Here is a 17,707-nt window from a genome sequence, read left to right as displayed (position 1 = left end):
CAGCAATACCAACTAATCAATCGACTACCAATTTCATCCCTCTGCATACACCGCTCAAACTCTAACCAAACACAACCACAAACCTAAAACGCAGCAATCCGCATAAACTTCACTACACTACTACAACAAAACAAACCACACATAGACTTGCACAACAGCACACGACGACTGCCGATCGTAAAACACCCCAAGCCCAGCCAACGGACCCACCGGGCTGAGGCTGCCAACAGCACATCACTGCTCTCTTGCACTTTTCCAGTTTATCCCCACTAACTCACCCTCACCCCCCCCTTTCCTCAGAGCCGCCAGAGCGCCAGGGGACCACTCCGGTGGTGATAGTGCGCGGTACAAATAGCCTTTAACATTCACATATACTGAGGTGAAAACCGAGCAAAATGGCACTTCACAATATTACAAAGGGGAAGGAAAAAGGTGGTGCACCAACACATTTCTAGGTGAAAAGCAATGTAGAGAAGGCAGTTGTAACAGATTTAGCCAGAGTCAATAGGCCGGTGCCAGAGTCAATGGTACAAGGTAATGTGCCCAGGATCAAACTGTTCTAGTAGCTGCAGCCAAGTCTTTGTTTAAAGATTTGAAAAGGCGGTTTGCAGAAGGTAAAAGACAACGTTTGATGATAGGGGCGGCCAACCCAGTAGGTAAGTAAAGGATTTAAAACACCTTTAGCGATACCCAACTAAACGGGAGGCCTGGCGGAACAATGTACCTTGAAAGTGGAAGAGGCTCCTGCGGTGGCGGTAGTTCCTGGCAGTTCCTGCGATTCGGGGGATCCAGCAGAGGGAGAGGCTCTCGTCGTGGAGGACTGTTCGAGTTACTGCACTGGCCAGGGATGAAGCCAGCCGCGGTGCTGCCAAAACAAATAAAAGGTACAATCCTTTAAATCGCGGTTGTGGTGGACAGGTGCCTGGCTATCCGGTCTCCGAGTGCAGGGCACTGGCGAATCGACCAAGGCAAGTCCTGGAAGGCGATTGGTGAACTGGTTGGCCCCACCAGCTCAAGGGACAAAGACTCTTGTAGAGGAAGATCTTCTCAAGTCGTCGGAGAAAAGTGGTGAGGATCTGCAGCGGGGCTTCACCGGTGGTACAGTCGTTTCAGATGTCTTCAGCTTCTCTCCTCTTCGGTTTCTTAGTTCCAGTAGCGACGTACTGTCCTCCAGTCCTCAGGAACCTGCTTTTATGCAGCAATGCCTAGCTGTCACTCACACAGGTGGGGTGGCTATCCTGGCGGGAGAAACCCCCAGCCTATCAGGGCAGAGTGCGACTTGGGTTGCGTAGGCAACCCTGACCAAGGTGCCTATTTCCCCCTCCCACACATCCTGTCTACCCCAGACTCGGGGGCGCCGAGAGGAGGGTTTCTGTGCAGAATCCCGCCAAAAGGACGAACAAAGGATCCCCGACCTGGGTTAGGATTTCAGAGAAAGACACGAGCAAGAACTATTATTAAAGTTCTGGCAATAAAAACCTACCAGAGTAAAGTTAACATTAAAATAAACCGGCGGTATGTTAGAGGCTGTCAGTAAAAGTGGTAGCATCAAACAATGGGAAAATCCCATAGGGAAATATTCGCGGTCGAATATTTACGGTATTAACCACTGCCACCAGCCAGAAACCTTCGAGAGAGGGATTGTACGGTACCCCCTCGTAAATTAACACTAGGGGAAAACTATTAACCATTCCCAGTACTTCCATATTAAGATGGGTTGTATTGGTATAGTTCATAATTAGTGACTAGTAAAGCCAATGGGGACTTTACATGCCCTGGGAGACAGTAGTCAGTCCCAGGGTATGGAGTCTGTTTGAGGGTCACTGACGCCCCTGTGTTACTGCACTGAGGGTGCTGTGTACCACACATGTTAAAAAGATGATTCCTACAAGATACACACACAAGATAGCCTAAAATACACACTCGCTATCTGTCTAAGTGGGAAAAAGGGTCTCACTCTTAGCAGGAGAGAAAAAATAAACCCTTCAAATCCAGCAAAGCTGCTGGGGGACTCTATAGGTAAGGGAAATTAGCCTTAGAAGAGAATTCTCCCTAACATGTCCCTGCTTACATTCACATGTGCTCACCATTCCTCCCCTTGTTGGGAGTAGAAGGTACCATAGACTACAGGTTTATTGTTAGGATTTTTCAACCCACTTCTTCACATTCAAATTTCAATCTGAGAACCTAGACGTGTGAAGGCTCATGGGTACAGTACACGTCATGTTGGGTATAGTATTCCAGGCACGTCCTGCCGACTACCTTTTTTTTGTCAAAACTAAATCCTGTAATACTTTGCACCAACCACTAGATGTCAGCCTATGCAAACCCTGAGAATCTAAGCAGATGCAAGCATCGGAAAGACAATTATAGGCTTGTAATGTTTGGCTTATTATTGTTGTGCAATATCACCTGATTGTTTCATTTTGTTCATTTTTTTAAGGCCTAGAATAAATACTGTATTTGTATACATTCCTGTCTGCATTGAACTGTGTGCTTCACTGTGTGGACTAATTGTGGACCTCTGACCCTAGTCATTCTCTCCTGAGGATAGCCTTGACTGCTCTTCATTGCTACCTTGATTGGGTTTGGTTAAACCTAGAGTTCCCCTGTCCACTATAACTAGGGTGGCCTGCTAAAATCTGTCCAACAGTGCAGATTCTAGAAATCCACCTTAACAGAAGACCCCCACACTCTCTTCGCCCACACCCCCTCCCCCAACTATATTTTGTCCTTTTCTCCTTGAATCGGGCAGTAATTGAGGGGCATGGATAACGTGCTTGCACAATCTCAATGCCTGTAAACCTGTAAAATCAAGAGTCCTTTGCCATGACCTTATTCACGATCTGCATGTTGTCTGCAAGATAGTGGCACTTCACAGGATTCTGAATGGGCCATTTTGCAGTTTGCCTCCCTGTTGAGGTCTGTCCAGGAGGCGCTCCGGGCCAACAGCACCTTGAAATGGGAGATACACTAACTAACTGATTGACTGCTGTATCTGTGCTGGATGCACTGTGTCGGCTCAGTAAGGTGACCTTCATACTTCACTTCCAGGGTGTCAGCACCCAGCTAATGGCCCCATCATAGTACCTAGGTGTGTTCCCACTGGTGCCCTTGGGGCATGTGGCACCATGGGAGCATATTGTGGCAGACCCGAGCTGACATTTTACCATGGGGCCATTTTTTTTTGTGGTGGAAAAACTGGTATCTACTATGCACTACCCAAAATATTTGCTGAGATAATGACAGTAAAGCCAGAAGTGGTGGTACGTGCAGGCTGGTAACTGCCCTCGCCTCTCAGTAACGGCCCTAACTTTGCTTAATGTGTTACCATAAGTTGACTAGCCACTACCGACAGGTGCAGCATGCAAACCTGTGCTTTAGCTCCATACAGTGTATTGTTTTTAATTTAACAAGGTCCATTTGAATGGAACTCCATCTTACAGTGGATACCCACAACGACCGTGAGATGCGGAGGTGGGGGGATTGAAGGTTCTACGTTTGTAACTACAATGTGTAGCCTTGGTTGTACTGCAGCTCGAAGCACTGCCCTTGTTTAAGGAGACCTTTAAGAGCGGACTATGGTGCATGATACCCAGGAGTGACTAATGATTACGGCTCTCAAAGAACAAGTCCATGGAGTCCATGGATAACCCCTTAGTGCAGAAAACTGCCTGTCAGCCACAAAACACATTTCAACTTTTTTGTCAATCCAAAATGTTTTTGCACTGCTCATTCTACATGTTTACATATATTCTTTACTTGCACACCTCAAGTTTCTTCACAAAAGTTTCTGAGATAATTGAGGTTTGGAATTGCACATAAATGTACCTGCTTGTAGGCATGCACCCATTGCCCATTTACATATCCACTCGAGATACACACACAGCTACAGCGCCCATATATTCCCGCATACAGCAGCTTATTACCATTGAAACACATTTTTAATTTCATCTGGTTCAGTCTGATGCCTATTTGAGGTTGCTCACCTTTCAGCTGTACACTCCTCCAGCTATGTATTTCACCCAATAACCACCTTAATTTTTGTAGCCTTTACCATTTTATTGAAAGAACCATCCTTGAGAGCATGTTTGAATAATGGTGCGGTGTGATCATCCTATACTGCAGATACCTTTGCATTTTATTATGAGACCCTGGCGATGTTGCATCGAAGATGGCCTCACTTTCTTAGCTCTCTTCCTTACCACTGATCGTCGTGTGAAATGTGATATATGGCTTGGTAAATAAACTCATGACCACTTCTACCTCGCGCATGCCCTCCAGTTTGAGAGCACAGGTCCGTTTGTACAGCCATGTCTGGGATACTCATGAATAACTTTTTCGTTATAGGTTATGTCATTGTAAATCCGGACATCCTACTGAGAATTAAACAAGTGGGGGAGCCTGGTGGTAAGAACAAGGAGCCTAGTAGCAAAGACCAGCCCCCAAATGGCAAAGACCAGCCCCCAAATGGCAAAGACCAGCAGCCAGATCGCAAGGAGCAGCAGCACTCGGATGATGTAGAGATTGTTAAATCCTTCTCAGCAGGTGAGAGGGCAACTAAGGTATGGCCATAATTAAAATGCATTGAGTATAGCTGTCAAATGTGTCAAGAGAAGTTACTTTCTCCCTTCGAATGGATTCCTTCCTGCCATAAATTCATCTGCTATCTATATCCCTGCTCGGCTTTTCTCCAGAAACATTTACGCTGCCAGGGGGCACAGCGTGGCTCATTCCGACGCCTGTACACACAACAGGCAGTAAATGACGTTTGGACCAGTATAATTAGCTGCCCCACGCACCATGACCTCAGTTTCTTTTTTCTGTCCACTCTGTTCGCTTATCGGGAACATGCTCATTGAGCTATAGTGTTTACTCATGCCGACTCAGTTGAAGGCCTTCGATTTTAAGCCTTGCGCCGACTGCTCTAGAGTCTGTCTCTGAACCGCAGTGTATGCTTGTACTGTCTGGGCGAAAGACCACAACACCAAGGATTGCGGGTCGTGTCAGTCGATGCACCCAAAGGCCTTAGGGAGTGCGCAGCAAAATTGTTCACCTTCCTCCATAAGGAGAGGGTTCCGAAGGTTGGATGGTTCCATGCGTGAAGGAGTAACACTGTGAGGTTGCGCTCTCTGGGTGAGTGTTCTTATCAGCACTCTTCTTCCTCGAGCCACTTCTCTAAGGGTTCTCCGGAGCGGTCAGCGCAGGTACCCTTCCTAACCCAATCCTCCACTTGTTCCTTCACAAAGACAAGTTCATGATGGTCATGCCCATATCCTGCAAGCCCTCGATGTGCAGGACTGGTTGGGTTCCCTGGATCTTCAGGACACCTACATGCATGTGCCGATTAATCTGAAGCACAGGATGTAACTGAGATTCGTGGTGGGTTAAAAACATTGCCAGTTCAGGGTCATGCCGTTTGGTCTTTAGTCAGCACCCAAGGTACTAGCCAAGCTGTTGGCAGTGGGAGCAGCTCGACTTGGGAGGGGGGGGGTCATCCATGTCTTTCCCTACCTGGACGACTGGCTAGTCTGAGCCCGCTCTCTGGAGCTAGTGTTGGAACAGCTGCTCCGTACATGCACTCTCTTGCACAGTATGGGCTTTTCTCTGAACTTCAAAAAGTCTCAGGTTCTGCCATCCCAGTCTCTTTGCTTTATTAGGGACAATCTTGGAAACTCACCTGGGCAGAGTTTTTCACCCGAGGATCGAGTGGCAAACATTTTCCAATTACAGACACAAGTCCGAGCCTCTGTCATCATGCGCCTTCACGACCTCATGGCCTTCTGCATCTTAGTGGTGCCGGAGGCAAGGCAGTGCATGAGGTTGCTTCAGTGGCTTTGTTGCCGATGAGTGCAGTCCCAGGGCCACACTTCGGACCTTCTGGTGGTCTTGAGTTGGGTGGCTCAGGACCTTGGTCCGGGGCAGGACTACTTGATGATAGGCACGTTGTTTTGGCAATCTTGACCCCAGGTGACGGTGGGCATGGATGCATCTGACCGGTTGGGGTTCTCACTTGTCAGATGAGCAGACTGTGGCCTTCCGCAGAGTTTCAGCAACCCATCAACTTGCTGGAGTTGAGAGCGATCAGGCTGGCCTTAGCTGCTTTCCTCCCCTCTGTAAAATGCAAAACTGCAGATTCTGACAGACAACACAGTAACCATGCACTACCTCAACAAACGAGACAGAGTAAAGTCTTTGCATTTGTGTAGAGATAATGTGGTTCTGGGCTCTGGAGAACATCTCCCTGACGACGTCTCATCTGGCTGGATGGGAGAACGTCACAGTGGATGCATTGAGACAGACCTTGAACTTCCATGAGTATGAGCTCTGGGGGAGATGTTCTCTCTTTGGGGGTTCTCCTCAAGTGAACCGCTTCGCTTCCAGTGTCAACAGGAAGTGCGGGTTGTTCTGCACCAGGGAATATCCTCATCAGGGAGCTTTGGTGGACGCATTGATAGTCAAGTGGACTTTCGATCTCCTTCAGGGGTTCCCGCCAATCTGTCATTCCGCTGATCCTCAGGAGACATCTGTTCGGCACCATGCTGATCACCCCAGACTTGACTCGGAGAACGTGGTGTCTGGAGTTCATGGACATGTCCATCTGACCTCCCTGGCACTTTCTGAGGAGGGTCGACTTGCTCTTACAGTCGGAGGGGCGGGTCCTCCACCGTATCCTCAGCAGCCTAAACCTTCATGCTTGGCTTGTGAGAGGCTGAGATACAGGGAGCGGGAATTGTCAGACAATGTCCTCTATGTGCTCCTTTTATGCTCTGAGGCCCGCTGTGAAATCCATTTATGCCTGCAGGTGGCATACATTTTCGGTTTGGTGCAGGGAGAGCGACTTGGATCCTTTATCTTGCCCCATGTCGGATTTTCTGCTTTCCTTGTCCAATGCGGGCATGCAGTTTGGCACTATGAAGGGTTACCTCGCAGCTATTTTTATGTTCAAGAAGACCTCCCAACAGGGCTCCTTTTTCCCCATCCCCACTGTTCTGCAGTTCTTGCAGGGTTTGTGTAACTAGGTTCCTCCCAGCCAGTTTGTGGTTCCGGCATGGGATTAGAATTTAGTTTTTACATTTCTTATGGGCACTCCGTTTGAGCCCCTTCATTCCAGTGCTATTAGATTGCTCAGTTTTAAGGTGATTTTCCTGGTTGCCATCACTTTCACGAGATGGATGAGTGAGCTCCATGCATTGTTTATTTTATCTCCTAATTTGTTTTTTTCCCCCCAAAGGGAAGGTGACTTTGAGAGTCAGGCCTTCCTTTCTACCAAAGGTGGTCTCAGATTTTCATCGCCCTCAGAAGAACAATCTTCCTGTTATTCTCGCCGCCTCACTCTTCCAAGGCAGAAGAACATTTTCATCAACTGGATCCTATACGGGCCCTTAAGTCCTGTGTCATTTGTACTAGAAATGCTAGTTAAGATGACAAGCTTTTTATTGGTTATGCTGGTGCTTGTGCTGGGAGGGCTGTGGCCAATCGGACCCTCTCCGGGTGGATCTCACACTGCATCTTGGAATGCTGCCATCTGGCTGGGAAGGATGTGCCTCAGGGCTCATTCTACCAGAGTGGCGGCTGCCACCTCTGCCCTGCTGAGCCGTGTTCCTGTCCTGGACATTTGTCAGGCAGCAACGTGGGTGTGTCTGCACACGCTCGCTAAGCATTACTGCTTGGATTCCCTTGCGGACCATGTTGCCCATTTTGGTAGGACAATCCTCCAGAGCTTTCTGGTGTAGGTGGTGTCATTGCTTTCCTCTCTCCTCCAGATTGCATACTGCTTTGGGAGTCTGTCATATATGATGAATCCGTGGCAGGAAGGAAACCACTAGAAGAACAAATTACCTCTCTGTAATGTTCTTTCAGATGGATGTTCCTGCCACTGATTCCTCATCGCCCTCCCTACCGGCCTCTCCGTGGAAACTCTGCGACAGAGTGCTAGGGGAAAAGGGCGGAACTGAGGTCATGGGGCAAAGCGCCGCTACTTATACTGGCGCTGATGTCATTTCTGCCACGCGGTGCCCCCTGGTGGCAGAAACGTTTCTGGAGAACAGCTGTGCTGGGGTATGCATATCATAAATGAGGAATCTGTGGCAGGAACATCCATTAGAAAGAACATTACTGAGATGTAAGTAATTTGTTAATTTCCACACATCCTGTCCTTCATGTTGCCACGCCCTGTTCTTCACAGTGGCTGAAGAATAGTGTTTCATACCCTTCACCAACCTGCATTAGCTTTGCCCTATGGCCACAATGTAGATCACTCCTGCGATAGGAATGTAAAGTAATCTTCTTTGTATAAAGTGCAACATCAAACCCATACCCAGAGTGCTGCTGTGCAAACGCAGGATGAGTTGGACAAAAAATTCGACTCATCTTAAATTTGTTTTGCTTGACTCACAGGAAGCCCTGTTTTCAATCCAGAGGTTTCCTTATGGATTAAGGAAGTGGAGGAGTCTGGACCCTCCAAGCAACAGCCGCAGGAGTCACAGAGCAAAGAAATACCAAGTCCCCCAACCGCAGGTATGTGAGAATGGTTTTGATCATACACCCCATTTTATATTTATTTATTTTGAAGTTTTGTATAGCACCAAATTGCAGTAAAAACTGCTTTAAGGCAGAGGCAATGAGAACAATTCTACTTTGGAATGGCAGTGGTGAAATTAATTGTTAAATCTGATAATATGGCAGCAGCATCTTCATAGATATTTACAGATGCAGACGAGTAAGGGGCATGGTTAAGATGGGGATGGAGGCTTTTCAGAAGGCTACAACTATGAAGTGGAGTCTTAGCGTATGGGAGAATGTGTGATAGGATGGCTTTTCCACTAGAAGATTGTGTTTGACATGAAGTACAGCTGGGGAATGACCGCTGTGTGAATTTCCACAGTACTTATGAGTGCATAGCACGTTGTGGGATGCTGATCTTCGATTACTTACAAGAGTGCTCCTCAATGCCTGATGCAATGAAGCGCATGGGCTTTTTCATGCCATGCTTTTGTGGATGATGTCAAGAGATTTGTATCCAAGTCTGTGTTCAACAGGGTGTACTTTCAGGGCAGCTAAAAGCAGGGGAGGATGGCCGGGGGATCAAAGCAGATTATTTTGGTAGATTTGAGGTGTGATGCTGGAAATGCATCAGAGGGACAGGGCCTCTGAATCTTTGTCCTTTACTGCTTTTTATCGGGTTCTGTCGTGTTTTCCGCGCAATAGTTCATGTGGGACTCCTGGCGGTGCCGCTCTCTCCTTTGGTTTTGGTGAACAGAGCCATGGGATACCATTATGGCACCCATGGATGGGGGTACAACCCTGTGCCCCTAGTGTATGTTTTTGGGCACCTGTGTGTGGCCCACAGAGCAGGGTACGGGCTGGTGGCAGCTCCGTGCTGAATTGACTGGTGCCCTGAGCGTCCTACATTTTGGGATGCCCAGGCCCTGTCATTGGACAGGAACGAAGCTGCCACTTCACTGTCGTAGTTCACCCTGTTCTCCGTCGGACGTTCGACGCCCGCGACCCCCACCTTAAAGGGAGGCCACTCAAGCAGGGACATCGATTTCCCGATGAGGAACGCTACAACGCCAGGTACTTTGGGGTTGCAGAACTATTGGGAAGTCGCTTGTGAACAATATATGGACTGGGCTTGTGATAGATCTTTATTCTACCGGTTGCCCAGGAGGGGGGAGGGGGATCTCCACACAGAACTGTGTCTAAGTAGCAGGGCCAGTATTACTACTTTCCTCTTATATCTATTGTTGGTTTCCTTTACAAACTGATCTGTGTGCCGTTTAACCGTACATTTAATGCACTTTAAAGAGATCTAATAGTAATTGTGGTACCACGTAGAACTGTATATTTGCCATTATAAGATAACCAAGTACAAAGTGAGTTATCGTGATATTGTACATAACCGTGAATATTATATAAAGACTGTTTTAACCTATACAGTGTGCGGACATTCCTTTGTGGGTGCTTGGGGACTACACTGTACTTAAGAACCAGCTCGCATCACCTCCTGAGAAGCTAGGCCTTGATTGCTCGACCACGTACCAATATTGAGAATCTTGGCAGGGGTCCTCTGTGCCTCTCCTCTACCAAATAGAGAGCGGAAGTACAGACCCCCCTCCGGTCTTCACATGAGGCATAGTTTATTAGTAATGGTCCAGTGTTGAATCTTCTGGGCGAAGAATGGGAAAAGGTCATTTTCAGTGGCTATCCGAGGTGTGTTTAGTAAGATCTGGTTTTCTTGCATTGATCTGAAAATGACGTGTGAAAGAGTTCATCAGTTTAGCCAGAGGGCAAACATACATGTTAAACAGCAGAAGGGTGCCAATGGTGCTTTTGGGGACCCTGCAATGTAGTTGGAAAGTAGATGATGGCTCTCCATAGGCAAGGCCAAATATCAGTACCATGGGTAGTCCCTAAACTTATGGCAGTGGTGGCAATGTTCCTGCCTCTGAAGGGCATACACACGTTTCCCCATTTGGATGACCGGTTAATGAGAGCAGTCTCTCCAACCTGTGCATCCTCCCACCTCCAATCCCTACTGGATCTGATGTTCTCTGTGGGCCTCTCAGTCAACATCAAAGCCTCCTCTCATTCCAACTCAGACTAGAATGTTTAGATTTCCTTTGGGATTTTTTGGTTGGCAAAGTAGGAATCCTAGAGACTATGTACCTCTTCCTGTCTTACAGCCAGATGAGTGACTGGTGGTTCCCGCGCTGATTTGGACTTAATAGTGGCTTTCGTTCTGCTGGTCCCTATGGCCAGATTATGAATGTGACACAACTGCACTTGGCAGCAAGTTGCTTAACCAAGGTGGTTCCCATCCTGGATTGTCTCTGGGAAGGGCCGCCTTTGGTGGTCAGACAGTGGAAACTGCCTGGTGGGCACTCAGTTTCAGGATCCTCCCCATCCATTCAGAGGTTCAGGAGATCCAGGTATTGTAAGAGTCTCCAGATGTCTCCCCATTGCCCTCAGAGGCACTGCAGTACACCCTCCCCAATAGTTTTCTCTATCCCTGAAGCTCCTCTGCCTTCTGGAGTAGCTGTACCTTGCTGAAGGCCTTTGCCTCTGAGATCAGTCTGCTGCCTGCTTCTCGCCTCACCTGCCTCTCTACAAGAAGGCACATTTCTCTCCTACCAAGTCATCGAGCCATAGAACTACTTTAATGTGTGTACTCTGACCAAAAGATCAGCAAGTAAACTCTTGAATATACCCTCCACGAATATCCGAGACATTGTGGTCATTTTCTAGAAATCAGACCCTTATTTTATGGCTAATTACACTGCATTTGTAGATACCCTCCTTCCTATCGGTTACAACATCCATTCCAACATCAGATGAAATACATCTCAAGGCAGTGTTCACCTTGCCTCGCAGCCTACCTACTTTACTCCTTGATACCAACGATGCTAACAAACTGTGAAAGCCTGGCATGTGAATGCTCTGCCAGTCCCTCATCTCTACCATGATCATCATCGTTTAAAGTCCCCCTGAAGCCGGGGTCGTCTTTTTCACGGAATGGATGGAATTCATTGCTGGCTTTTAAACTACTGAGAATAAAATACTATTTTTGGTGGATTTAAACACATGGCAAGACAGCCCAGCAAATTAACAAACACCATGCTTCCTTAACTATATTGAAAATTTGAGTCACACACAATGGCTCACTCCTCCTGCCCATTTGGGGCAGGAGGAGTGAACCATACAACCGTACCCTCAAGAACATCCCAGCCGGCCCTCTCCCCTGGGCAAATCAAAAACTTTCTTTCATGCCTTGACAGGTGTGCCAAGTACATGCTCAATACATCTATCTCCAAAGATACTTTCATCCATGTGAGAGCTACAAAGAGTCTCTCCCACCAACTTAATGAAACCTCTGTTCTCCACATGGACTCCCCAGGCTTTGGCTCCAAAATATCCATCACACACTCACCAGAACCCATGATGCACCTACCATCAGGAAAGGTAATTAACCCCCAACCCAAAATATAAACGAATAATCAGATGGTGAGCCTATGCTCCACAAAAGCAATGCTCGCTCAGAACACAGGTTGTGCTGCTTAGGACAGGTTAAAGTCTACCCGGTGACTGCCAGCTAGGACAAGCTGGCTTTTCTCTACTAAAGCCCAGCAAATTTATACAGACGCCTTCTGTATATATAACAAACCCATACACCCTCCTGAATGCTCACCCAACCAAATTATCTTTCATGAACTAGTTGATGACCTTGCCTGCCTTATCCAAGAGAAAATGAACAACATTTAAAGGAACATCACACTCCAGATCAACAGACCCCTCCTCCCCACCCACCCTAATGTGGTATCCCTGATTCTTTCTCTACCTTCCTCGAAATTTCCACTACAGAACTAATGAAAACTATTGCAAAGTTGAATGCATCATCGGAACAAGTTTCTCCTTGTCCTGATTCCATTATAAAAGGAAATCTACCCGCTATTTCCCCTGAATTGGAAGCCATCAAAAATAACTTTTCAATCACAGCAGTCTCTGAAATGAATACACAGACTGGCATGACTGCTTCATTATTGGCTGACCTGTGGTAATTGCCTACCTACTGGTGGTGCAAGTGTCCAGTGTTTTTGCTGGGATTAGCTGCCCAAAGTATTTTCTTGGAGGTGGGCTGATGTGGTAAGCATTCCCCAAACACAAACACAGTGCACGTAAGTTTGCCTGTGAGAGGTGTGGCCAGTGGAACTCTAGCACCTGAAAAGCTCATCTTTTATCTCCTGCTTCTGTCGGAAGACAACCTCCAAGTGTTGGCTGCTGTTAGGAAGAACAAAAATGTTTTATTTTACAAGTCACATGCCTATCCCAGGAAGGGGTTAAGAAAGCAGCCACCAGGACCCCCACAGGATTGGAGCTCACCCTACAGGAAGGCCAGACGCACAAACCAATAACAAGAATATATAAGCTGCTAGACAACGCACGCATCAAGGATCACATTTCATATAAGGACAACTGGGAGAAAGACATGGGAGCCCAAATCACAGAGGAGGAATGGGGACAAATCTGAAAGAGAGCCCAGAAAGCTTCCAAATGCACCACAATTCGAGAGACCTCTAATGAACTACACACAAGATGGTACCTAACCCTACACAGATTAAACAAAAAGAACCCAGCCTACCCCCCCCCCCCCACTAGCCCCCCCCCCCCCAACTGCTGGAGACAATGTGGCCTCAGAGGGGACCTGCCCTAAAGCTGAAATATACTGGAAGGAAATATTGGGACATATATAAAAGACATCACAGGGCGACAATTTGCACACGACCCAAAGGTAATACTGTTGGGAACTGCAGTTGAAGGAGTGTACGCAGAGACAGGCAATAATGCAACTCTGATCACGCAACTTCTAAATGCAGCAAAAATAACACTGGCCCAAGGATGGAAAAACCCTGGGAGGAGCCCAGTGGTCGCATGTTGGTGGGTTAAAATATATGGCACATACTGGTGATGGAAAAGGTGGGAGCCATAAAAGACAACAGATATTTGAAATTCAGGGACCCATTCATAAAACTAAAACTGCCTGGAAGGACGGAAGCTCGAATAGGCCCATAGCAATTGCTAACACAGGCCGACAAAGCCCGAACTGCATCTGCATTGGCTAATGGTGTAGAAAACGGAACCAGCCCAGTTGGGGGGAGGGAGGGATGAAAGGGGACAATTGTTACTCATTCTATGGCAGACACAGGGTGGTGGGGGGGGGGGGGGGGGAGTTACAAACGTTAAAACTCATGGACTTCCTACAGGACTGAAATGAGAACTGAAAACCAGAACAAAGACCAGAATAATGTACACGGTTTCTCACATTTATGTTTGTAACTTGAGTCCATGAGAAGAAAATAAAGTTGGTAAAAAAAAGTCACATGCCTAAAAAATAGAAGCAAGCGTGAAGATATATGAACCTCACCAGGTGATAGCCCAAATGCAAATAGACAACTGTAATATCTGCACCAATTCACTACTGCTATACACATCAGGACCATGAATACAGTAAGGGCAGTGTAGAGGTGACCTGTGGATGAAAGCAATGCAGAATCCACATCGCGCACTCACTATACATATCCAGGAATTTGATTGAATTTGTCCGGGTGACCTCTTAGCTTATAGGTAGCACTCCCATAAGACGAGAGCCAAAATGAGTTGGTAGATTTCCATGCTCTTAGAATAATTGTCTTAACCAGCATACAACCTCGCAGCAGCCAGGTTTCGTTTTCATGTGATAAACCCTCCACTGGGCAAACATTGCAAAGAATCAACAGCAAGGCTTTCATTGGCATGGTGAGCCCGAGTGAGTGAGAGATTTATTTTATAAACCAAAGTTTAACCTTATTTAGATTGCTATTAACAGTCAAGTTGAGTCACACCTACAATACATTCAGAATGGCATTAAGCTATTCTTAGCGAGTAAAACCAGGTTGGGTATACTTTTAGATTACAATAAGTAATTCAAGGGTAGCAAACCCTTTCGGTCAGAATATACAGTTATTCAGTCGTAGATACAATTAGACCAACACTGTTAAAAGGTTCTCTTGCAACATATGTAACTTTCTTCGAGTAAGAACCTAGTGAAACTATTTTAGAAGTGCACTACAACTATTTTGGGAAAGCGCAACCCAACAGTTGAGTATTTTACCATGTACTCTTCTAACCACACAGAGTGACTTCAGTCAAGCAAGTAAAAGTACTTTTTTTTATTTGATTTAGTTGAAATTCAACTTTACAAATTTAAGTAAATGTACTCATTGAAATGCACAGACTTAAATATTACATTTTTAAAAAGCATCAGTCATAAAGGTCAGTATAACCTATTGGTATCGAAACAATTACTATTTCTATTAAAGAAATGCACAGTTTATCCAAGGATACTTTTCAGAAGTGTAGGAAACAATTCTAGGGTAATTAAGACATTTGACTATTTTAGAAATGCTCTAAATCAGTTCAGGGAAAGCATAACCCAGTTAAACTTTAAGAATGAAAAAGCTATTCAATGTAAGTAAGGAACCTATTATACTTTTAACAGGGACCACAAGCAACTCGGACAAGTATTCACCCCAAGACTGTTTTAGAAATGCACTAAAGCAGATCAGGGAAAGCTAAACCGAATAACGCACATTTAGAAAGACGCAATGTATTTCAAGGTGGGTACATCCTATTGGTAAGCATTTACACTCATTCACTTTATAAATGATAAACCAATACCAACACTATTACTAGTAAAATAACAGCTATACTTTCTAAAGGAGCAACAAGCAACTTCAAGGTAAGTAAGAACTTCTTTTCATTTTTGCCTTTATTTATTACAGTAGATTCACATCTCACACAAACAACCAGTACAGCAGTTAAACATGTTGGACACAATTGATCAGTATCAGTTGCAGTGCTAAACACAACGGAATTGCAATACGGACAGTGTCGGAGGGTTAGCAACCACAGTCCTTAGTCCGGGGACATTGTGTCCGCTGTGCATCTCTCAGCAACCTGTCAGTGGGCGCGGGGTTCCAGGACTCAGCCCCCATGGTGACGATCACGACAGACTCCTCCCTTTTGGGGTGGGGTGCGACGTAAGATCTTCTTCAGGTCTCGGACCTCTGGTCACCTCAGGACAAGCTCCTGCACATAAATCATTTGGAGCTTCTGGCGCTCAAGGCGTTCAGTCCTCTCATTGTCAACAAGGTGGTCCGCATAAGAACGGACAATGTGGTGTTGATGTATTACATCAACAAGCAAGGGGGAACAAACCCCCCCCCCCCTCCTCGTGGACCTGTCCATCCAGATATGGGAGTGGGCCGTGCTTCATGGTGTCTGGCTGCTTGCAGTGCACATTCCGGGCCAGCTGAATGTCACTGCGGATGCCCTCAGCCGGCGGACAGTGGTCAGCTACGAGTGGGAATTGAAGGCGGAGATCCTCTCATGGATTTTCTCGCGTTGGGGCACACCGGAGGTGGACCTCTTTGCCACGGCGGTAAACGAGAAGCTTCCTCAGTACGCCTCCAGAGGGGGCCTGGGGGCCTCCTCTCTGGGGGACGCACTCGAGATTCCATGGCACAACATGAGAGCTTACGCCTTCCCGCCTCTTCCCCTGGTTCATTGAGCAATTTGGAAGTTGAAGAGCTCTGTCAACTGTTCTCTTCTACTGATAGCTCTGTGGTGGCCGGCCAGGTTCTGGTTCTCAGAACTTCAGCACCTGTCGGTGTGTCCGCCGATCAGGTTACCAGTAACTCCCGATCTTCTTCACCAAGGGGAACAGCAGATGTGGCACCCCTCCCCACAATCACTCAACTTGGCGGCATGGTGCCTGAGTTCACGTCTCTAGAGCATTTGGGTTTGTCTGCGGATAACGTGCATTATCCAGGCAGCCAGGAAACCCTTGACCAGATCCCAATACAAGAGTAAATGGCTCAGGTTCTGTCATTGGTGTTTGGAGAAAGAATTGGACCCGAGGGTGGCAACGATTGATACGGTGATGTCCTTCGTATCCTCCCTAGCAGAGTCAGGGGTTCATGTTCTGTCTTGCAGGACTTATCTCTCAGCGATTTCCGCTTACCTCTTTACAGACCGGTGTTCTTATTCTTTAACTAACCCAGTGGTGAAGAGACATTTTGCTGGCTTGACACGTATCTACCCTCCGATTCATAGTCCGCACCCGCCTTGGGACTTAAATGTAGTCCTGACGGCGCTGTGCCATAAACCCTTTGAGCCAAAGGCTATGGTTGACCTCAAGTACGTGTCCTGGAAAGTGTCCTTTCTGGTAGCCGTTACGTCAGCGAGGAGAGTGAGTGAGCTCCAGGCATTGTCGGTGGAGCATCCTTTCTTGGTCTTTCACAAGGACAAGGTAGTCCTTCGGATGAACCCAGCTTTCCTACCAAAGGTAGTGACCGAATTCCATCTGAATCAGTCGATTTCCCTTCCGGTCTTTTTTCCGAACCCTGCCTCGGAGGTGGAAAGGGTTCTACACTGCCTGGATGTCCGAAGAGCTCTTAAGTTCTACCTGGACAGGACTTCCGAGCTTCGGAGCTCTTCCCAACTGTTTGTGACCTTCGGTAAGCCTCAGGGCAGGCCGGCGACCAAGGCATCTATTTCCAGATGGATTACCGCCTGTATCACGGAATCTTTCACCGTCCAAAAGATGAAACCTCCTAAAGGTATCCATGCACACCAGGTGCGAGGCAAGGCAGCCGTGGTTGCTTTTCAGAAGTATGTTCCCTGGGAGTCCATCGCTAAAGCGGCTACTTGGGCCTCCCCATCTGCTTTCTGTAAGCATTACTGCCTCGATATGAGCTCTAGAGCCGACGCTCAGTTCGGCCAGGCTGTGCTGAAGAACCTGTTTCAGTAAGGGGTATTTCCATCAACCCATAGTTCCTGTAAGGAGTGCTTGGGAATCTCCCATAAGTATGGAGGAAAGGGGACGGGACGTAGGAGTATTACCAGGTTACTCACCGTAGTGACCACCTTACTCCTAGTCCATAGTCCCCTTTCCTCCATACGCCCGCCCGCCGTCCCCTCTAATAATGTTCCTCTGTTATTGCTAATGGGTCTTTGACCCTGCGAGAGAAAAGGACTGATGGGCGATGCGCGGGGCGGAGCCAAGGTGGGCCGGGTTACGTCCGCGTGCCGGGCCCCGCGCAGGAAAGAGAGGAGGGACACATTTTTGAATAAAATTTGGATGCTTTTTACAAAGTGCTCCGGTCCC

The 17,707-nt window shown here is 47.2% G+C and overlaps 1 protein-coding gene across 9 annotated transcripts in view; it reads left to right on the top strand.

Moving 5' to 3' along the window:
• Window positions 1-17,707, top strand: part of LOC138452992 (zinc finger protein 383-like) — a 700,934-nt gene that overhangs the window by 258,117 nt on the left and 425,110 nt on the right. For 8 of the 9 annotated variants that reach the window (XM_069605385.1, XM_069605380.1, XM_069605381.1 and 5 more), the window contains exons 4-5: window positions 4,351-4,548; window positions 8,401-8,520. In XM_069605385.1, coding sequence (XP_069461486.1) covers window positions 4,351-4,548; window positions 8,401-8,520 — 318 coding nt within the window. The remainder of the gene's footprint in view (window positions 1-4,350; window positions 4,549-8,400; window positions 8,521-17,707) is intronic. The other variant, XM_069605389.1, reaches the window with a different exon arrangement.

Source organism: Ambystoma mexicanum, chromosome 4p, assembly GCF_040938575.1.
Source record: "Ambystoma mexicanum isolate Mex_15411 chromosome 4p, UKY_AmexF1_1, whole genome shotgun sequence".
NCBI classification, from domain to species: Eukaryota; Metazoa; Chordata; class Amphibia; order Caudata; family Ambystomatidae; genus Ambystoma; species Ambystoma mexicanum.
The sequence above is the reverse complement of the archived record's forward strand: the minus strand, read 5'-3'. Positions and strand labels throughout refer to the sequence as shown.